The sequence below is a fragment of the Brassica rapa genome, chromosome A07 (genome assembly GCF_000309985.2).
Source record: "Brassica rapa cultivar Chiifu-401-42 chromosome A07, CAAS_Brap_v3.01, whole genome shotgun sequence".
In the NCBI taxonomy this organism is placed as follows: domain Eukaryota; kingdom Viridiplantae; phylum Streptophyta; class Magnoliopsida; order Brassicales; family Brassicaceae; genus Brassica; species Brassica rapa.
In genome coordinates, this window is record NC_024801.2 from 19,619,727 (window position 1) to 19,641,105 (window position 21,379).

The window sequence follows — 21,379 nt, forward strand, 5'->3', positions numbered from 1 at the left end:
CGATTCTCTTAATCACATGCAATCACTACCAGGACCTCCTTGGCGCAGGAAGCTTCAACTGATTGTATGGCAAGCTGTGATCTACTCTATTTGGCAAGAAAGGAACGCTCGACTTCACTGCAACACTGCAAAAACCATCAATACCATCTCTTCCATACTGGACAGAACGATTCGAAATAAGATCCATGGCTTCAGAGACTCAAACCCAATCGGAGCTTCTCAGATGATTCAGTTCTGGTTTGCAACTGCTCCATCACCATATCCTCCAAACCCTCCTCTCCCATTCCTGCAATCAACTGACTAAGTCATCACTTCCGATCCGTTACTCTTTTCCTGGCCATCTGGGCTTCTACTATCTCCTCTCTCATTCATTGGTCTTTTCTCTGATGTGGGCTTCGGTCATTTTTTGTAATAGGGCGCAACCCAAAAACTAAGGCCTTATGGCTTGTTTTCTTTTTTTCTCATGCTTTTAATAGAAGAAAATCTTCAAAAAAAAAAAAAAAAAAAATATATAATGTAACCATAGCAATTAATGGATCAAGATGTTCACTAAAATACTCATCTATCAAAAGACATCTTTGATAGAAAAGTCGATAAAAATTAATACATTAAAATGTAGAATATGATGAAACGAAATATCAATGTGAAACTTAATCACCAAATATGACTATAAGATAATTTCAAACTGCATGATATCGCAGCGACCAACCGACCACAAACCATTGGTCGAAAAACGACAACAAACCATTACGAACAAATATATATCTTTTGGTGGTTTACTAAAACAATTATAAAGACCATTTAAACAATAAGATTATATTTTGTTAATCTTTATTATTAAAACTAAAATATATTTTGGTACTGTTTGAAAAAATGAATAACAATATAAATGAGAATTGTTTAGAAACATAGATAACAATATAAAAAGAAGTATAATGTCATTTTAGTAATTTCATTAATATCTATATTATTAAAATTGAAGTACTTTATAATACTGTTTGAAAACACGAATAACAATATAAATGAGAATTGTTTGAAAACATGGATTGCAGTATATAAAAAGTATAATGTCATTTTAGTAATTTCATTAATATAATTGCATTCATTGTCTTTCCATATTTCACTCAATTTAACAATTTCATTAATTATACTATCTTAACAATACATCACATTATTAATTATATTATCATAATAATAATAGTGTAGATTTTTATTTATTAATTAATAACATTAACTTTATGCTATTTATAAAATCAAAAATGTAAAATAACTGAGTTTTTCATATGGTTAAATGTTCGGTTTAATTTGTTTTACTAAAAAAATTTAAGTTTCAATTGATGGAAAATTGCGTAGCTAAAAACACAATTCAAAGACATGTTTTGTGAATAAATAATAACTTAAATCAAAATAATAAAAATGTATTACATTTATTGTCATTTAATTTTTCACTCCATATAATTATTACTAAATAAAAAAACTTTTTCTATTTCACTTAATTTAGCAAAACATATAGAAATAGTCTTTTTATTAGTTTATAAAACTAGTTAAGCATGACCATCGGCTATCCATTTAGGTATGGGTTGTTCTTTCCGGGTATCGTTTTTTTTTAAATTAGGTCCGGCTTGAATATTATAAATTTATGTGTGGGTTTTGAGTTGGGTCCTTCTAGGTCTGGATGAGTTTAATTATGATGTATATGGACCTAAAAATATCTAAATAACAAATGTATGTATATGAAACGGGTTTGAATTTTTGTACCAAAATAACCATAGTACTCGATTCGGTCCAGGTCTTTTGAATACAATTAATTATACTACGACCATCTTAAATATATAACATTAATTATAAAAAACAAATACCAATGTATAAAAATATAAAAATCAATATCCGCACAGGTGCACGGATCAATCTTTAGTTGTTATTGAACTATTTCTAGGAAAATACTCTTTTAGGAATCTTGGTAATGCGTTAACGCATATAATACATAGTTACATAGTTATAACCACCATATATTGCTGACATATATGAAGAAGAAGTATATATAGAGAGTCACCATACGTGTTCATAGATAATGGTAATTTCAGGACAAATTGAGAGTCCAAGATATATGAATATATTGTTGCGCAATATGAAGTTAGTTTTTTTTGTGGTCTTTAATATATCGCGAAGTTAGTTACACGTAAACACCGCGAATTTGGACATGATTGTTAGAAATACTCGTAGTTCCTACCAGCTTATTGTGTGGTTGATCTGGAATCATGATCATTTTTCAGATAACCTAACTAGCATTACGAGTATAAAATCTATCTACTCGTTACAATAGAACGCAAAGATTGATACGTTACTTTTTTGTTGTTTTCTAGAGAAGTGAAAAGGAGAGCGCACACGTTTTTCTTGTTGTTGGTTCCAAATTCTAACTAACAAATTACCCCCACATCATCCGATGGGGCATTGACGAATTCATGAGCACCATACGCTTCGGTTTCTCAATCTCGTCTAAGTCGTCTTCTTGTCTCATGCAACGCTACTTTCCAATATTTAGGCCAATAGTTTCTGTAGATAGAAGAAACAAATCACTTATACGGGACCACCTCCAATTCTAGTGTACATTCATTTATTGTGAAATGAAAACTTGTTGTGATGGTCCAGCTATAGTTAGTGATGGGAAGATGATAGCTTGTTGTGAGCAAGCAACTTAGTATTTACTTGTGAAATAGAGGCTTTGGCAGCTCGACGTTTATAATTAGTGAGAAGTCAAAATATATATACTCCATGCAACTGAATTGCTAATTGTATGTGTATATATATGTATACTAGCAAGACGAGGTTATTTGCAATATGTATTGCTGCAGAACTCCTTAGACATGCAATGATGCAAAACAAAACCTTGACCTACAGTGCGAACATTTTATTTATGAATAAAAAGTGGATGAACTTTTCACCGTATGTACCATGTGTTTTGTCATTTTGATTCTGTGGTCGCCTTATCTTTTTCCTTTGGTCCCTTCCTCCTCCTCCTTTAGTTTTATTATTGCGGGTCTCCTTAATGCGATGATATATATTATCTTTGAATATACGAATCCATTAAAATGTTTTCCTTGACTCAGTGTTATCAAGTTCAAGCATCCGATTCACAAGTTCGGATTTTGGATCCATGTAATATGAATGATCCAAATTAATTTGAAACTCCTCATCTTATATAAAGATTTAGGCCTAGGCATTCAAGTATCCAGGTATCTGTTCGGGTATTTTGGTAGAGGAAAAAACCCGTTCGGATATTTTTACATATCGGACCGGGTTCAGGTACTTTTAGTTCGGGTTCAGGTATTTTGGTATAACCAAAAACCCAAACTTTGTGATGAACTTTAAAATGAACAAGATTAGGCTGGATCTTCTCTGTTGATCTGAGTTTCAGTTGAAGTAATTGATTGTCATTCTTTAGCTACTTTCTGCAAATTTATGTTTGGAAGGAGGAATTTGAATTGTTTCTATTATTGGTCCAACTCCAACGAATCACGTAATCATTCTGATTATCTGTTACGAGTAAGTCATCTTCTTTCTTCTTTAAAAACTCTAATTATGGGGTCTCTGTGAAGTAGTACAGTTTTCATATTTCTATAAATATGTCCATGTGACCACATCTCCTTAGTAGTATATATATATATATTTTTCCGGTTTTTTTTTTTGTCAATGAATAATTCATTCAATAAGGTTCTAGCCAAAAGACTAGGGAAAAGGTAACAGAGTATTATGAAAAAAGAGAAACAAAACCAACATCAGTAGATGCCATAAAAAGAAAGAAACATCACGTAGATGAGAAAGGTAATCAAAGCCTTCTTTGGCTAAACCTCCTGATAGTCCTCATAATGAGACAATTTTATGCATCTAAATATAAATATGAGACAATTTTATGCATCTAAATATAAATATGATAGTGTGCGCATGAGCTTTTTTTTTTACATATAGTTTTAAATTATAAGATTAATTTCAAACCTATTAAATTTTTGTCGCTCTGTCAATATATGTACAAACAGTTTTGGTAAAATATGTGGCATTTAACAGATGTTTATAAGTGTTATCAAACTCATTATTTTAAACTGTATATTTTGGCATATTGTGTAAAATAATTTAAATATATTAAATAAGCTTTATTATGTACATATATAATTATTTCTTATATCATATACAACTTTTCTGTAAAATATGGTTATTTTAAAAAGGTTTATATATTAAAAATTGTATTAGACAGTACTTTATATTGTAAATAAATTGATTTATATATCAGAAAATACATATTGTAGTACACAATAATTTATCTTAAGATTTTAAGGTATCTCTTCCTTTTTAAAAAACTATCACCAAAAATATCTAATAAAATATATATTGGATATAGTTAAAGATAAAAAAAAATTAAGAGAAATATTCTGAAAGTATTTACACTTTCGGAAAAATATATTTAGGATAAGGATAGTGTTAATATTTCATGATTCATTTGGTATATGGTCAGTTTCTAATTTTTGTTGGAAAAATTACATGTTTATCACTTTTAAGGTACAACTTTTCATTTTTACCACCACTAATGAGATATTTTCAAAAATACCTTCTTCACTAAGTGACAAAAGACTCTTATGTCCTCGTTATTTATATATATAATAAATTAAATAAAAAAATTAAAAAAATTAAAAAAAATTTTTAAAAAAAAATAAAAATTAAAATTAAAAAAAAATGTAATTTTTTTTATTTTTCGAAATATACTTTTTCAAATTCGAATTTTTTTATAAAACTTTGTTTTGAATTTCTTTTTTATTTTTTTCAAATTTCTTTTTGAAAAACGAAAATTATGGTTGAAACTATTTTTTTTAATTTTTTTATATATAGTTTTAAGTATTTATATATTTATTAGAATCATAAATTTCACATTCCAAAAACCCTACCCCACCCCTCAACTCTAAACCCTAAGTCTAGATTAGTTAACCCTAAGGGTATAATTGTATTTTACCATTCATTAAAAGTGAGGGTAAAAGTGGTTAGTGTAAACATGAAAAGTGGTACTATGAATGTGGTATTTGTGGCAATTTCTCTTTAAGTTTTATATGCATATATATTTATAACTATTTCAAATACAATCATTTCAAATACAATAATTTTATAGTTTACATGTTGTAATTAATCAATTGTTTAAAACCGTCACATGTATTTGTTGCTTCTTATTATATATTTACCATATTTTATTTGCCTTTTATTAAACAAATTAAAATGTGCCTGAGAAAACATATTTGAAAATTATTTTGTATTTAATGTATGCTAAATTTTTACCCGTCCTTCAAAACTGGATTCCTTTTAGCAATATTTTTTTTACGTTTTTTTTCATTTTACATAATCTATAATTGTATATACAAAAGTCTAACATATTTTAATTTTTATAAATGTATTATATAGTTTGCTAAAATTAAGCTGTTTTGTTATCGCAGTATATTTTTAAAACATAAATATTTATATTTAGAAATAAAATTGATAAATTTATCAAAATAATATAATTTTATCATATTTATTTCAATATAATTGTTTTATTTTCATTTTATAAACAATAACTGAATATATATATATATATATATGCATAATAATACTTTGTTGCTAATTACGACATTAGTGAAAATATTTACATAAACATTTTAAAAATTAAGGTATTATTAAAATATTTAGCTCAACATAATATTTTTATTTTAATATGATTGATTATGATTATATAATAGATAAAATAGGATAAATTTTAACGATAACTGAATATATTAATATATAATAATATTTCAAATTTTTTATGAAATTAGTGAAAATATTTATATATAATTTTTAAAAATTAAGATCTTGTTAAAATCTTCTTAAACAGCTTTGTTAGAATTTTTAATATATATAAAATGAAAAATGTCAAAAAATATTTTGGTTAAAGTAGTTCAAGGATTCTATATATTATTAATCTTAATAAAATTCATTTAATAAAAATTAAAATACATTTAATAAAAAATTTAAAGAATAGTCCAACTTAAAAAAATTCACACATGAAATGAGGTTGTGACTTCTATTTTAATAGAATAGACAAGTATATATATTTGCCACTATTTTCTGACTCTTCCAATTTCATAATTAAAAAAAAAACATTTCATGCTAATAGATGCTCTAAATAATAAATAATTATAAATTAGTTGTTATTTTTTCCCTAATTTACATCTGTTTTGTTATCTTCTTATTTAGGCGCCAAATAGTTTCAAATTGTTCTCAAACAAGCAATAAAATTGTAACTGCTCATTTTGGCCGAAAATTTGTAACTGCAGTTGAAGCTTGCCTGTTTGAACACCTTGAGATTTAATAAAAGTTTTCTTTGGATGCCAAAAAAAAAATGGAGGCCCATTTGGATAAGCCTTTCTTCACACCAAGACCACAACAAGTTCTTATCCTAAGTTTGGTTCGTGTGAAAGGTTCTCTCAAAATTGCATCCATTGCCATTCGCATTTGTCAAAGTTAGGCAATCTTCATGTCTGGTTTCATTAATAAACCATACACTTGTTTTTTTAACTGTGGACTTAAGAATGCAACCTATATCTGTAGATATGAGTTTCGACTTGTTGATATCATGGCTTCTGCAGTGTAGCATTTTTGTAGTAAAGGAGATTCAAATATCCATCATCAAGGCCTTGAGCTGTGACTTTTCTAATGTCTACTATATGTCATAATACAAGATGCTCACTAAAAAGGACAATGATAAACTTTATTTCTAAATGCCAACAAAAGCTGAATAATGGAATGATATCATTCGACTAGATGGCTGGATGGTCAATTCCCCATATAATAGACAAATGGTGATGTATATGAAAGTCTTACGTTATCATAAGCTCAAAAGGTGGATTTGGATCAACCTTCCGCCAACAGAAAGAAAGAAAGAAAGAAAACAAGTTGCATTTTATATTCAACAAAATTTAAAAAAAAAAACATAAAGGGTGAGAGTTTATATTACATCTGCATTGTCATTATCTATACGACTATATGAGGTATTTAATCAAATTATTAAAAACAAATCCTTATGACTCTAGAATACATAGTAAGAAAAGAGAGCAAATGCATATATCAATCACAAGGATACAGAAAGAAAATGAAAGAAAGAACGAAAGAGATTCTGAAGGTTTTATCTGGTCTGGAAGTTGAGAGTTCTTATGCAGAAGGCAAAGATGAAGGCAAAAAAGACGGTGAACGCGACCAGAACGGCAGCGACTGGTCCCATGAAGTCAGACTCGAACCCGTAATAGTCCTTAATGTATTGCTTAACGGTGAGTCCGGTAGGGCCTCCGAGGACGGTGATAGGTGTCTCCACGTCACCATACTGCGACACAATCAATCCATAGACGGTCCATGCGACAGGGCAGATCCAGTAGTACCATATCCACCACTTGGGGATCTTTGGTCTTGGGATGAAGAAGCCCGAAAAGAGATTAAAAATGCCGTAAAACGCTGAAGCGAAGATGGAAGCGACTTGCTGGTTTGGTGTGAGGGAAACAGTCATCATGCCGTAATAGGTCCAGTAAAGGAAGGAGAAGTAGCTCACAAAAAGGAACCAGAAGAACTTGGCAGCTGTCCACTCGAACCCAACCATGGCATAGACGATGAGGGAGTAGTAAGTGGTCTGAATAAGAACATACGGAAGCTCACAGGTGACTTGGGAGATGGCGTATGGCATAGCTGAGTACATTCCTGCTGCTCTTTCTCTGTAGAACACAGTCCTCTCCACTGCCACCATAGGCTGTACGGTTGAACAATTGTTTATTCCCACAAAGATAACCGCCGCATACAAAGCTCCTATAACCATCGTCAGGTCCGCTGCGTTGGACCTGTTACCTCCGATTTGCCAGAAGATGGTACCAATGAGGAGTGATGTTGCCAGTGTGAAGATGAAGCGGACAAGGTTGTAGTCAGGGGATCTCCAATAAGTCCACCACTGCTTCCATAGACATGATTTGAACTGTCCCCATGTGTTCTGCGAGAACTGTGTAGCAAAGTAGAGATCAGAGGCCTCTGCTGGAGGTACACTCAGTTCTTTCACCAAAGCTTTGTTTCTCCTGCAACCATCATCATTTTTGTTTAGTTATCATTCACTATTTATTATCCTCAAAAAAAAAAAAAAAGAATAAAAGTAGCAACGTACTGGTGTAATGCGGATGACTTGTACAACTCAGCGAAGTCAACTCCAAGCTTTAACTCAGCTGCAAGTGAGCTGGCTTCAAGCATCCAGGTGGCTGGATTATACTTTTCTGGAATCTTGGGAACTCCAGGAAAGGATTCGAAGTACTCCACCACCTTGTGAGAGTTGCTACCCAATGGACCTGCGTAGATAACTTGTCCTCCTCTCTTCATCAGCATCAACTCATCAAACGCTTCAAAGATATCAATGCTCGGCTGGTGGATGGTGCAGACCACGGTTCTTCCCGTGTCCACTGTGTTCCTCACCGCCCTCATCACAATAGCTGCTGCTCTCGCGTCAAGCCCCGAAGTAGGCTCATCCATGAAGATGATGGAAGGGTTGGCTACAAGCTCCACCGCGATTGTCAATCTCTTCCTCTGCTCCGTGGAAAGCCCCGTGACACCCGGCAAACCCACGATGGAGTCCTTCAGACTGTCCAGCTCTACCAATTCCATCACTTGGTCCACAAACATCATTTTCTCTTCTTTGCCGACTTCTTTGGGAAGACGGAGGAAAGCAGAGAAAATCAGAGATTCTCTGACTGTCACTTGTGGGGAGTGAATGTCAGTCTGCTCACAGTACCCTGAGATTCTAGCAAACGTCTCTTGAACCTTTGGGAATCCTGAGATTCTGACATCTCCTTCGATGTAACCTCCTGTTTTCCTTCCGGCCAAAACGTCCATCAGTGTTGTCTTGCCTGCACCACTCACCCCCATGAGCGCCGTCAAGACTCCTGGTCTAAATGCACCTGTCACACCTTTAAGCAGTTGTAGTCTGTTCTCTGTAACTCCTTGCTCTCTCATTTCCTGTAACAAATTAATAAATATATATGTTAATATTATTTGATATGGTGAAGATTTCTCAAGGAGGAAAAAAAAGGAGGAGGATGGTTTACCGCAGGCATGTCAACAAAGTATCTAACGTCATCAAAGGACATAGCCAAAGGACTGAAAGGAAGAACCATTCCTCTCTTAGCGGCTCCACCACTGGATGCTTCCCCCGCAGAGTCTGCATTCCTACCCATTCTTCCCATTGCAACCTCGCCTCGTTTGTTCCCATCAGCCCTAGATAGAGATCTACGCATTGGATCCGAGGAGTCTTCTTTTTCTTCTTCTGGAAGTAAAGCTGACTTCTTCCCAAGAGCTGTAGTTACAAGGTACATTACATTATTAGTCTATTTTTTTTGTGCACGGGTGGGAGATGCATATAATATTAAACGCTACAATAACTTACGGTTGAGATAGGTAAGTGCAAAAGTGAAAAGAAGGTTGAAGAGCACTGTGAAACCAAGCAAGGCTCCAACCCCAATCCAGTACCAGTTTCTGTTATGGTAGACATCCCAATTACGAAGCACCATGGTTCCTAGCCTTGTTCTGTTGTCAAAAGCCTACAGTTTTTTTTTTTAAAAGTGAGACTACTTTACTATGATATATATATACAGAATAAAGCAGCAAGCAAGCAAGGCAACTCACCAGTTTATTCATCCATCTCGGAGCAAACATTTCATTGACGGTCAGACCATTGAAAGCATAGGTGAGAGGAGATATCCAATAAGCCCACCTCCACCACTCAGGAATCTCACTTCGCGGAAGAAGGAAGCCACCGAGCAAGAAGACGAGAAGCAGAGTGAGAGCACCACCAGTATTAGCAATCATCATGGTTCTGCACACAGAAGCGATCAACCTAAAGAGCGCAGCAGCCATTTGCTGAATCAGAAACACCAATAGAAACTGCTTGAAGAATCTCCCCGCGTCCGGTGCAAAACCTATAGAGTAATAAGTTACAACCATCCACGCCGTTGATTCGAAGATCGAGGTCGGAATCCCGAGCAAGAAGGTTGGAAGCGTGAATGTCCATGACGGATAAAACAGGAGATCCCTCTGTTTGTAAAACACAGGGAGCCTCGAGACCATCATAGCCATCTCCGCAAACCCGTTAAACATGTTGATGATCATTCCAAACAGCAACGCTCCTACGTATAGGTTGGCGTCAGACTCGTTATTCGTGTGCATTTCGGTTCTGAGGAAGAGCGTGGACGTGATGGCGGCGATGATGATGATCTGCACCGTCTTGAAGACGTAGAAGAAGGCGTTACGCTGCATGAGCAGCCACTCTTTGTCCCAGCAGCTCTTGAGAAGCTCCATCTTCGAGACGGAGTACTTGTCGAAAACAAGAGCTGCTTTGTGGCCGCGAGACTTGTCGAAAGGTACAGAGAGCTCGTTGGAAAGCTTCTGCCCAACGTGGAAGGACTTGTATCTGCTGGCGAACTCCGAAACCGGAATGTACCGGTAAGGTCTGTTCCGGTCCACCCAGTATTGTTCCTGGTCTTTCTTGGAGGTGACCTCTTGCAAAAAATCAGCCGTTCCTTTTCTCTCGGGACACTTGAACCCAAAGCTCTCGAAGAACTCGAGGATGTGGTCTCTGGGTCCTTGGTACACGATCTGTCCTTCCGACAACAAGATGATGTCATCGAATAAGTCAAAGGTCTCGGGAGCAGGCTGGAGGAGGGACATGAGCACCGTGGCGTCAGTGAGGTGAACGATCTGCTGAAGGCACTTGACGATTTGGAAAGTGGTGGAGCTGTCGAGACCGGTGGATATCTCGTCCATGAAAAGCGTCTTGGTAGGCCCCACAATCATCTCACCGGTTGTGACACGTTTCTTCTGACCTCCGGAGATACCTCTCATCATGTCATCTCCAACTATTGTGTCTTTGCAAATGTCAAGCCCCAGAATCTGTTCCAAGAATCAGAGTTTTAGTATCAGTATTGTGCCACAACAACAATAGAAAACAATCATAGTGATTCTTGTGTTTTCAAATCCGAATCAAACTTTTATAATATCCGAATGGGGCTGAAATTCATAAACTCCAAAATCCCAAAACTGAACTCGAACCTAAACCCGATTGGTCCCAATGTCCATCTCTACTTAGAATTAATATTTAAAAAAATAAAAAATTAAACAGGTTAGGGAAGAGAGGCTCCTCACTTTGAGAGTGTAATCAGTGACGAGGCTGCTCTTAACACCTTGAGCAGCGGAGGCTTTCATGAAGAGATCAACATCGGCTTCAGGGAAGATCCCAGCGTCCTTTTCTCTCCTTGCCAGCTCGTTCAACAGATCTGCAAGACCATAATCCCATTCATTCATTCAACAAGAGCACAAAAATAAAATAAAATGAAAATCAAGATTGTTGTTATTACCGTAACGGGTACCAACACCTTGGCACCTAGCGGAAAAATCAAGAGTCTCCTTAACCGTCATGATACCAACGTGTAGATCGTTCTGGCTAATATACGCAGACGTTTTCCTCGGAACAAACTCGTCTAGGCGGTAACCGTTATAGGTAATATCACCAGTGACCTCAAGGGCTTTGTCAAGCTTTCCAGCAAGAGCCAATAGAAGCGTGGTCTTACCAGAAGAAGGTGGACCCAACAAAAGCGTCATCCTCCCAGGTTTGACACTCCCAGAGATATCTTTAAGAATCGTCAGCTGAGCTTTCTTGGCAAACTGAATCCCAATCATCCCCAGAGCAGACTCCGCCATGTTCCTCACCACGTTAAGAAGCGTGGGGAGAGATCTATTACCAGTGTAACAGTCAGCTTTGATCGTCAGGTGCTCGTACCTCACCTCTACAGTAGGTAGCTTGATGCCGACTCTATCTATCCTGTTCCTAAGCTTGGTCAAGATCCGCTCGTTGTCTTGCTCGGCGACTTTGAAAACCATGTCGATGAACTTCTGACGATCCTCTCCGTCGAGCTTGGTCACGTCGACCTCCTTGCTGAGGAGCTGGTTGCCGTAGACGTCGTCCTCGATGACGGAGGTCATGAGAGTGGTGCGGAGACGGCTGTAGGTGGGGAGTTTCTCGATGGCGGCCCATTTGAGAGCCTCTTCGTCGTCGTTGACGGACTGCGTGCGTCTAGAACCGGAGGAGAAGATGTCTTCGAGGTTTCTGCTGGCTCTGCTGACGCTTCTGCTGATGCTTCGCCGCATACTCCCACCTCCTCCGCCTAGCGGAAGGTTTGGGTTGTAATCCATCTTTGCCTGAACTATTCTCTTTCTGACTTGGTGGGGGAGTAGTAAAGTTTTTGGTGTTTAGAGACTGATCTGGTCTAAAAGAACAAGTCTGATGATTTGGTTGGAGGATGCAGAGAGGAAGATGGGATTAGAAAATGGATATATAGGCAGTGAAGAAGGAACATCAAGGTGGACTTTTCCTTGATATTTCCTCCTTGTCTATTTCTCTTTCTTGGTTACTATGGAAAAAAAATTAATATCATCTTTGTCGTTAAATGCAAGAGGACTATTATTCAAATATGGGGTGCTGACTGAGGATGGCGGCTATCTTACGCCCGTTTTTATTTTATTATTTTCATCTCTATCAAAATACGTAATAATTGAACATTTCCTTAATAAACTAGTCGATTCCGTTATCTTCAAAGTCAACAAAAGATAACAACAGGAGGAGAGGACCTCAAATTCCAGTGAGTAATTTCTTTTTTGTACATTTTTCGAAGGTAAAAAGAAAAAGAAAGACAGGAAGTGGGGGTTTTAAGTCATTGTGTTCTGGAAATTTGCGGATGAATGAGTCAATTCAACACATTTGGAGAGGACCGGAATCACGAAAAGCATATCAACTTCTAGAATTCTTAAGTAAATTTGATTGTGGAGACTTTTTTAGAGTTCAGTTTACAGGTAACGGGTTTAAATGCCAGGATGGCTGACTTGGTCAACAGATGAAACGCAGAGTTTTGCAAGCGAATGAGAAAAGTCAAACAAACATTGTTTTTAAGTAAATCTATAAAGACTCTTAAATTCCTTTTCAATCTCTCACAAAATTGTTTTTAAGTAAGTCTATAAAGACACTTAAATTCCTTTTGAATCTCTCACAAATGTACAATTCGCCTTCCTTTAATTTTCTTGCAACCATTAACATATCTTCTTCTTTTTTAACCATTTTCTAACAAACTGTGATTTTCCTTTTTCTCCATAACAAAAACAAGATAAATAAAAAACAAATTTTTTCTTGCAACCAAATATACGCGCACGTGAATGAAATGCAACATTAAGGTCTTAAAAATACACTCTGACACCCCCCAGAAAAAGAATGGTACTGTATTATTAAATAATAGTAGTATGATTGAATGTTAAGAGACAGCTGTAGCTCTATCATCATCAGCTCTGAATTTAAGAAAAAAATTCAACGATATATATCATCATGAAACAATGAAAGCCCATTTGCTAGATGACCGGAGATCCAAGAAAAAGGAAAGTTAAGGCCCAAGTTGGGTCCATTGACGAATATACACATCCCGAGTATGATCAATGAAACTTTTATCGCTGGAACGGAAATTGAAAGTTGAAAAAAGTAGATATACAATCATAATACATATAAGAAAGAGTGTGTGGAAAAAGCAAACAATAGAATTGCATCTCATCATTATGCTCTTGCTTTATTTAGCAAACCTTTTTCTTTTGTTCATTGATCCTTCCTCCACACATTAAAGCAGAAAAATATACATGTTGTAGTAGTACTGAACTTAACTAACTAAGCAAAAATGGGAGTTTCATCTCCTGATTTCCGAGCTCCTCCTCCCTCACCCGTGGCATCCAGCCGCCGGTCCTCCTTCACCGCCAATGAAGACGTCCTCTCCGAGTTCTTGGATAAGTGTGGTCGAGTCCCAAATCTTGTATTGCCCGACAAAGTCTTCCCCAAGCACAGATTCCTTCTGAACCCTCCCACCTTTGATTTCCTACGGTTAGGCTCCTCCTCGCCCCTCCTCATGGATGCCATCGACACCATCGGTTGTTTTCAGCTCATCAATCACGGTGTTCCCGAGACTAAGGTGAGAGCCGCCGCTGACAAAATCATTTTCCAAGATGAGACAGAGGAGTTCGTTTTTTATAAAGATGTCGATGATGCTTGTAATTCAGATTTGAGGTATGGCAAGAAAGTACTGTCTCAAATTATTTCTAAACTTATTCAAAAATAAAAACACTATATTTAACAATGTAATAAAATAGTTTTTAAAATTAATAGATATATCTATATATGTTTGACGTATTTCTGAAATTATTAGTTCTAAATTTAGCAGTATATTTAAAAAATTTAAAGTTCTAAACCATAATTTAAATAGATATTTTGTAAAAATTATTAATTTATTTTATTTTTAGATTCAGATCGTATCTTCGACAGCTTTACATGCACATGCTATTACTGTCTACAAGAAACCTATTAAGATTGTAAGAATGAAAGGGAACTAATTAATATGAAAGATATGCAGGGAGTTGATGGGCGAGGCAGAGAGGATAGGGAAGGCGATAAGAGAAAAATTAGGAGGGAGAAGCCAAGAGGAAGAAGAAGAAGAAGAAGAAGAGGAAGAAGGTGTAGGGGTTTGCTACGTGAAGAAGCATAATAGCCAAATCGAATCACAAGGGTGGGAGGAGGAAGAAGCCATAAGGATGCTGATAAGAGGGTATGATGAAAGACATTCTTTGTGCCTCAGCTTCTGCCATGCAGAGTTCCATGTCTATTCCAAGAGAGGTTGGTTCTCATTCTCCCCACGTCCAGATGCGGTCGTGGTGACGGTTGGAGATCAAGGCTGGAGCGGGAGGTTTAAGGCTGTTGTGGGGAGACCTCTTCTTCATAGATCAGCTCATGCATCTCTTCCTCGCAATTTCGTTTCTATCTCCTTCCTCTACACTGCTGCTGCTGCTGCTGCTGCTGCTACTACTAGAAGTGATGCCGCAAGAATTACTCATCATCATCAGAAGAATACCATTTCCATCTACCAACAGCTTTTTTTTGCTCTCATTCTCACACTCATCATCCCTTTCTTCTTTACTTGACCATTTCACACTTCTTGTTTCCCTTTTTTATAATTTCTTTTATAAACAAGTGTGTCAGGCTCATTTTAGCCTCTTTTTTTGTCACGATTTAGCCTTTTATCCATCAATGCAATATTCCATGCCCAACCATCTTTTACTGTTTACTGTGCAAATGTGAATTGGTACGGAGAGGTAGATACTTGACAATTGACACAAACAAGAATCAGATAGATACTTTGCAATATCACGCAAGATTTGGCGTTAGAAACATATACTATCATTTTTAATAATGTCACAACAAAGAAGCGTACCGTGCATATATCTAGAGGCTAAACTGATATCTATTTTGATTTAAAATATGTGAAACTATAATATACTAATATACTTTTTTTTTCTTAAAGGTGCATGTAACTATAGTTAACAAATCAAATGGAGACGACAACAGGAAATATAGAGTTTGTGGTGAACCCTGAACGTAGCATCTAATACAACATATTCATGCACGTGATCTCCACCACTTTACAAGTTATCCGCAAAAATGAGTTCTCTCTTTTGGAGTTGAAAATATCTACAAGTCTCAACTTTCAATTCATCATGAGTGGTGTCTTCTTCGAGTCCAAGTTGTTCCTCTGTTTTGGTGGTTAGAGAAAACCTACACACACACACGTGACCTATCATTGTCTTTGGGATCCATATCTTTCTTTTTACTTACGTCCACACGATTCTTGAGGTCGGTATATATATTCACGTCTGGCTCACATATGACATATGCATCTGCTAGCTGATCAGTTTTCTTTCTATAATAGTACGAAATGTGTCTAGTGTTTTATTAGTCCATGCGATTTGTCATTCTTAACAAAACTACATAATTTAGAATGCAGTGACACACAAAGTTAAGTCCAAAAAACAGCCACAAGTTTTATCGACAAACCAAATCAAGTTGAGATTAATGAGAAGGAAAAAAACTAACTCGCGTGTTTGTTTATATTTTATTCCAATTATATAATTTTATATCTCGGTATTATAGATAAATACTAGAGAGAGTTAAGTTGTAGTTATAGATTGCTAGCTGCCAGTTGCATTGTACTAATTATGAAACACGTGAATTAGTGATTACTTGATGGCTTCATTAATTAGTATAGTTGTGAAAAGTAAAAGTAAAGCTGTAAAGGTGGTCGCTATTGCATGAGCACGTACGTGAGATGGCAATGCTGAACCACACATGAATATATTGACCGCTTATAAATACAAAACCTTCAGAGACATATATTGAATATATAAAAAAAAAAATATAAGAAGCTTGGGTCATGGCACCAAACGGGAGAAGGAAGAGCGTGAGCGGAAGCGTGGTAAAGCCTCCACCGCCACCGAAGCTAGCGCAGGCATCGCTACATAGGACCCTATCAGACATATCATTGGATTTCCACAGAGAAGAGAAAGGACTGGGGACGATAACAGAGGTAGAGAAGGCAAAGTGCGAGTGCTGCGGGATGAGGGAGGAGTGCACCATGGAGTACATAGAGAAGGTGAGGGAGAAGTTCTTGGGAAAGTGGATTTGCGGTCTCTGCTCAGAGGCGGTGAAGGAGGAGAGAGAGAAGAAGGAGGAGGATGGGCTAGAAGGAGCCTTGAAGGAGCATATGAGCGCTTGCCTAAGGTTCAACAAGCTTGGAAGAAAGTATCCTGCTCTCTTTCAAGCTGAGGCCATGAGAGATATGCTCAGGAAAAGTACGAGGAGGAGTCAGTCTATCAGCCCTAAACCCATGTCTACTATTCACAATAAGCCTGCCATTTCCCGTACTTCAAGCTGTATGCCTGCCATCACCAGAGACCTTAATTAATCATTTCACTCTCTCTTTTAATATATATATATATATATATATATCATTTCGCTTAATTTGTCTAATATAAGCATTAATTATCATAACATTTAGTTTACTCGTCCCTAATACACACTTAATTATATATATAAGCTAATAAAATGAGATATTCTTGATCCAACTGGTTAAGTGTGTGCCAACAACATTCAATGTACAGTGTGTATTTTACAAGTATGGTAATTATTAATTAAACACTAGATGCCCGTTGGGATGATGGGGACCATGCACTACTTTTATTATATTTTTTTGTGAATCTCTGTAGCTATCATAAGAGTCAGTCTACACCTGACTGTGCTATCATATCCATAAGAATGAGCGATGGGGCCTGATCCATAGTTGTTCGTTCTGTCGAGCCCATCTGTATTTGATGGGTGGGTCCTTGGGACGTGCCAAGTCTACGACATGTGTACACTTTTTATTGGTTGACTGAGTTTCCATTTGTCGTGGGATTCTGTTTCTGTTGAAACTTCAAAGGCAAGGACATATTTAAGTTTTCATTGTGATTCCTGATATTTCTCTTATCCCAGTTGTTCTAACTGTATCATAAAGCAAGTATGAAAACAATAAGAAAGTAAATATAAATGCCTTTTACCAAAAAATAATATAAATGCCTTTCAAAATTGGGTAATTTGAATTTGCAGAGAACATGCGGCACGCTAATTGTACCTGGCAAGTCCCAACAGAGATGTTTTATTTTTCTATCTTTCATACAAAATATATATACAAGAAAGGAAGGAATGTGGCTTGAAATATGGGGGATTCACAGTTTTCGTCTTTTTTTTTTGTAAGGAACATAAAGAAGTATATTTAATAATAATTATAAACTAAAAGAGAATGTAAGAGGAGAAGAGGAAGCAACACGAAAAATGTGGAGCAGAAAAGGGAACTAGTTGTATAAGAACGAGTTAGTTTTGATTGTGCTTTTCATAGATAGAGTAGAGAGCAGAAGAAGTTAAAAAGGGTAGATCGAATGAACAGAAATGGAGAGGAGGAAGTGGCCGAGAAGAGGAGGAGGAGGAGGAGGGAGGGGGTGCAGGTGTCCCTCAGAGGAGGCTGCTTGGCTGCTTCAGCCACGGCTATTGCGGTAATGTTGATGGCAACAGAGAAGGGTGTAGCTGACATCTATGGCTTGCCGCTCCCTCTAAACTCCAGCTGGTCTTTTTCTCCCTCCTACCAGTGAGTGAAAACGTGTATTTTAGATGCCAGAAATTTCGGTGAACAGAAAATATAACCGTGAACCTAACAAGAACATGACATTATTGTGTTTAAACTTTTGATTATATAATAAATAATGAGTTTGGTGTGTGAAGGTATGTGGTGGGGGCATGCACGGTGACCATTCTCTACTCCCTGTTACACCTCTGTCTAGGAATTTACAGGCTCCTCACTGGATCACCCATCACACCCTCCCGTTCCCAAGCTTGGCTTTGCTTCATCTTCGATCAGGTTCGCTCATCTCCCCTTTCTCCATTTGCTCTAGTCGTCTGGATTTTTAATCCATACATATACTTTGTGGTGTGTGTGTGGGCAGCTCTTCAGCTATTTGATAATGAGCGCTGGATCAGCCGGTATTGGAGTTACAAACCTCAACAAGACCGGCATCAAACACACTCCTCTCCCTGACTTCTGCAAGACCCTTTCTTATTTCTGCAATCACGTCGCACTCTCCCTCCTCCTAGTCTTGCTCTCCTTCATCTTTCTCGCCTCCTCTTCCCTCTTTAATGTCCTTGTGCTCTCCACTCTCTAGTCTCTCTGTTCTTGTTGCTTTATTTATACTATAATCTAAGACAGACTCTAATTATTATTATTTATGATCACTTGCTTTCCCGAAACAAATGTATTGTCCTTTTGGAGTGTATTTTACAAATTACATCCAAGAAGTAGCAATCAAATATTGGGTAGAGAGACATTGACCCCTAGCTGTGAGAGATCCTTGAGGAGCGAATCAGCATTCTCAAAACATAACCCACGCATCCCAATCTCCACTGCACACTTGACGTTGCTTGGCCTGCGAATAATCAGACACTTACCTCAGGCCAAACAAAATGATTGTCTTTAGGATGAGAACTTAAAACGATACAAACCTGTCATCAATGAATACACACTCGCAAGGTTCAACTCCCAGATGCTCCACAACCTCGAGATAGAACTCTGGATCAGGCTTTCTCTTTCCTAAATTAAAAAAAAAAAAGAAATATAATAACAGAGGATTGTATAAACAATAAAGCGGCAAGAGATGTGTGTTGTACCTGTGTTACAAGAACAAAAAGTCCATGACAAGTAGGCTGAAAGCTTCAACTTGTCTTCTATCATTTCGTACCTTAAGAAACACAATAGAGTCAGTCAACAGAGCCATTTCTAATAAAAGAGAGGTTTGAAACAGGTGAAAAACCAGATGGGGTAGTTGGTAAAAGCATGAATCTCGAAGTTGTCATCTCTCAAAGCTTGAAGAAGCTCTTGCATCCCATCTAAGTAGGAGTATCCTGATCTAATGCAATCCTTTAGCCCTGCAAAATCGAAAGGGTGATATATATTATTTGAATCAAAGGAGATGGTTATGAATCTCACCTTCCAAATCAAACTCCCTCCCATCAATAAAGAACTTTCTTGCCAGCTCATCCTCATCAATCAATCCCTTTTCGAATTCGATCCAGGCGGTTGGATGCTTGCACTCGAGCAGCTCCTTCATCGGCATTCTGTGGATTGATTAAGAGAATCAAAATCGAGTGGTGAAGCTACAAAAGAATAAAATTGAGAAGGATGATAGGATTCGAACCCGAAGAAGGCCGGAATATCTTGGTAGAATGGGTCGCGGACGATGGTGTCCATCACGTCGAAGAGGAGAACCGGGAGCTTCCTTTTCGGAGCGTCGTAAGAAACCGAAGCCCGATTAAGCTTCTTCTCGATGACGTTGGGTTTCGAATTGAACAATTCGAATGTATTCATCGCCGTCGCCGTCGCCGCCGCCGTCGTCGACATCAGAAATGCCTTATTACTCCCGATCATCGTCATCATCATCGCGATAAGAAAAGGCCACACATGGGAAAACGCAGCGTTTTGATAAAATCGGATAGGTGAAAGCTGATTGGTCCACGTCATTAAATGAGAGTGACGTGGTCAAGCGGAAGGTTAGGGGGCCATGACTTGCTCCACACGGAACCTCAATCTTGTAACCGTCAAAAAAATCATCCACGACTCGGAGTGCTCAACTCAACCGCCAATATAGGTAATGCTTTTAACTCTCATCATCATTATAAAAACGCGTCTAGTTACCATTTTACTTTTTACTCCAAGCTAATCAAAGAACACATCTCCTCTCAAAACAAAGCATACAAAGAAGAAGATGATGAAAATGACATCTCCTCTGTCTCTGTCCAGTCTGATGGTATTTTTGTTGTGCGTTAGGGCAGTGATGGTAGTAGTAGCGTCAGAGGGTCCTAGAGTTTTCAAGGTTGGAGACGAGTTCGAGTGGAGAGTTCCACTTCAGAATGATACATCGGTTTACAGCCGCTGGGCGAACACCAACCGCTTCCACATCGGCGATTCTCTCTGTGAGTGTAGTTGTTTCCTATTTTTTATTTTTGGGAGATTAATTAATTAACTGAAGAGAATTAATGGATGCAGCGTTTGTGTACGACAAGGACTCGGTGATGGAAGTGGACAAATGGGGTTTTTACCACTGCAACGGCAGCGATCCAATCACAGCGTTCGACAATGGAAACAGCACGTTTTACCTTGATCGTCCTGGTCTCTTCTACTTCATCAGCGGCTCCAACGCCCACTGCACCAGTGGACAGCGTCTCATCGTGGAAGTGATGCATATCCACCACCACCACAACCACCACGATGTTTCCTTGCCTCCGTCCATGTCACCTCTCTCTGCCAGCTCTCCCTCTGAATCTGCATTCGACTCTCATGATCCTGCTTCTTCCGCTGCTGCCTCCTCCCTGCTCGCCTCCTTCTTCCCTCCCTTTGCTGCACTTCTTGTTGCTCTTTTCAGCTGCCAACCATAGCGCTTTTGTTTCATCTTCTTATTAGTCTTCTTTCGTTGCTATTAATTTTTCCGTTTCTTTTGTCATTCAACTTTTAAGATATTATTAACCTCATATTTTCTTCATCAACTTCTAAGTTTTATCACTGCTTTTAAACAAAAGTTACAAAACAATCACAAAGCAACCGCAATTAAAAAAAAATAAGGAGCTAATTCAACCACCTAAGCTAAAAATGAAAATATTAAGGAGCTAATTAAGTGTTACAAGATAAATGAAACAATTGCATTTTCAGAAAATAAATTAAATAACTATAATAAATGCATAAATTTTCTGTAGTTTTCAAATTTTAATAATTTTTAACTAATATTAATTTAATACAATCAATTAACTTTTTTAAAGATCATAATTTTTTAATAGAAAATACAAAATGATTTTTTTAACCAATGAAAAGGATCAAAA

At 37.0% G+C, this 21,379-nt stretch overlaps 6 protein-coding genes across 6 annotated transcripts; 4 read left to right on the forward strand and 2 right to left on the reverse strand.

Annotated features, from left to right (window-relative positions):
• Positions 1 to 6,936: 6,936 nt before the first annotated feature.
• LOC103830393 (ABC transporter G family member 36) lies at positions 6,937 to 12,396 on the reverse strand. The gene is made up of 7 exons (XM_009106169.3): positions 11,427 to 12,396; positions 11,215 to 11,345; positions 9,700 to 10,962; positions 9,461 to 9,614; positions 9,123 to 9,370; positions 8,192 to 9,033; positions 6,937 to 8,105 (listed from the first exon to the last, which is right to left on the reverse strand). Exons 1-7 carry the CDS (start codon positions 12,259 to 12,261, stop codon positions 7,178 to 7,180), a joined length of 4,401 nt encoding a protein of 1,466 aa, XP_009104417.2. The 5' UTR covers positions 12,262 to 12,396; the 3' UTR covers positions 6,937 to 7,177.
• A 243-nt stretch (positions 12,397 to 12,639) lies between these two features.
• On the forward strand, positions 12,640 to 15,210 carry LOC103830394. The gene is made up of 2 exons (XM_009106170.3): positions 12,640 to 14,164; positions 14,508 to 15,210. Exons 1-2 carry the CDS (start codon positions 13,782 to 13,784, stop codon positions 15,070 to 15,072), a joined length of 948 nt encoding a protein of 315 aa, XP_009104418.1. The 5' UTR covers positions 12,640 to 13,781; the 3' UTR covers positions 15,073 to 15,210.
• Positions 15,211 to 16,106: 896 nt separating this feature from the next.
• LOC103830397 lies at positions 16,107 to 17,124 on the forward strand. Its single transcript, XM_009106174.3, has one exon. The coding sequence runs from the start codon at positions 16,359 to 16,361 to the stop codon at positions 16,887 to 16,889; it is 531 nt and encodes a 176-aa protein (XP_009104422.1). The 5' UTR covers positions 16,107 to 16,358; the 3' UTR covers positions 16,890 to 17,124.
• Positions 17,125 to 17,382: 258 nt separating this feature from the next.
• Positions 17,383 to 18,760, forward strand: LOC103830396 (CASP-like protein ARALYDRAFT_316979). Its single transcript, XM_009106173.3, has 3 exons — positions 17,383 to 18,104; positions 18,239 to 18,374; positions 18,460 to 18,760. Exons 1-3 carry the CDS (start codon positions 17,899 to 17,901, stop codon positions 18,673 to 18,675), a joined length of 558 nt encoding a protein of 185 aa, XP_009104421.1. The 5' UTR covers positions 17,383 to 17,898; the 3' UTR covers positions 18,676 to 18,760.
• Positions 18,712 to 19,971, reverse strand: LOC103830395 (flavin mononucleotide hydrolase 1, chloroplatic). The gene is made up of 6 exons (XM_018653067.2): positions 19,705 to 19,971; positions 19,497 to 19,624; positions 19,321 to 19,435; positions 19,178 to 19,248; positions 19,013 to 19,100; positions 18,712 to 18,936 (listed from the first exon to the last, which is right to left on the reverse strand). Exons 1-6 carry the CDS (start codon positions 19,944 to 19,946, stop codon positions 18,816 to 18,818), a joined length of 765 nt encoding a protein of 254 aa, XP_018508583.1. The 5' UTR covers positions 19,947 to 19,971; the 3' UTR covers positions 18,712 to 18,815.
• Positions 19,972 to 20,035: 64 nt separating this feature from the next.
• On the forward strand, positions 20,036 to 21,154 carry LOC103830398 (early nodulin-like protein 3). The gene is made up of 2 exons (XM_033276122.1): positions 20,036 to 20,479; positions 20,553 to 21,154. Exons 1-2 carry the CDS (start codon positions 20,272 to 20,274, stop codon positions 20,939 to 20,941), a joined length of 597 nt encoding a protein of 198 aa, XP_033132013.1. The 5' UTR covers positions 20,036 to 20,271; the 3' UTR covers positions 20,942 to 21,154.
• Positions 21,155 to 21,379: the final 225 nt, after the last annotated feature.

Bases quoted from the DNA above. Each gene is read 5' to 3' on its own strand.
- LOC103830393 (XM_009106169.3), bottom strand. From the start codon at position 12,261: ATGGATTACAACCCAAACCTTCCGCTAGGCGGAGGAGGTGGGAGTATG. The intron at 10,963-11,214 runs GTGAGGAGCCTC...TTCTTGGAACAG, and splicing joins TCACTGATTACACTCTCAAA to ATTCTGGGGCTTGACATTTG. The intron at 9,615-9,699 runs GTGAGTTGCCTT...AAAAAACTGTAG, and splicing joins CGAGATGGATGAATAAACTG to GCTTTTGACAACAGAACAAG.
- LOC103830397 (XM_009106174.3), top strand. From the start codon at position 16,359: ATGGCACCAAACGGGAGAAGGAAGAGCGTGAGCGGAAGCGTGGTAAAG.
- LOC103830396 (XM_009106173.3), top strand. From the start codon at position 17,899: ATGAACAGAAATGGAGAGGAGGAAGTGGCCGAGAAGAGGAGGAGGAGG. The intron at 18,105-18,238 runs GTGAGTGAAAAC...TGGTGTGTGAAG, and splicing joins TCTTTTTCTCCCTCCTACCA to GTATGTGGTGGGGGCATGCA. The intron at 18,375-18,459 runs GTTCGCTCATCT...GTGTGTGGGCAG, and splicing joins TTTGCTTCATCTTCGATCAG to CTCTTCAGCTATTTGATAAT.
- LOC103830398 (XM_033276122.1), top strand. From the start codon at position 20,272: ATGATGAAAATGACATCTCCTCTGTCTCTGTCCAGTCTGATGGTATTT. The intron at 20,480-20,552 runs GTGAGTGTAGTT...TAATGGATGCAG, and splicing joins CCACATCGGCGATTCTCTCT to CGTTTGTGTACGACAAGGAC.
- LOC103830394 (XM_009106170.3), top strand. From the start codon at position 13,782: ATGGGAGTTTCATCTCCTGATTTCCGAGCTCCTCCTCCCTCACCCGTG. The intron at 14,165-14,507 runs GTATGGCAAGAA...AAAGATATGCAG, and splicing joins GCTTGTAATTCAGATTTGAG to GGAGTTGATGGGCGAGGCAG.
- LOC103830395 (XM_018653067.2), bottom strand. From the start codon at position 19,946: ATGATGATGACGATGATCGGGAGTAATAAGGCATTTCTGATGTCGACG. The intron at 19,436-19,496 runs GTGAGATTCATA...TCGATTTTGCAG, and splicing joins GAGGGAGTTTGATTTGGAAG to GGCTAAAGGATTGCATTAGA. The intron at 19,101-19,177 runs GTACAACACACA...TTTTTAATTTAG, and splicing joins TTTTTGTTCTTGTAACACAG to GAAAGAGAAAGCCTGATCCA.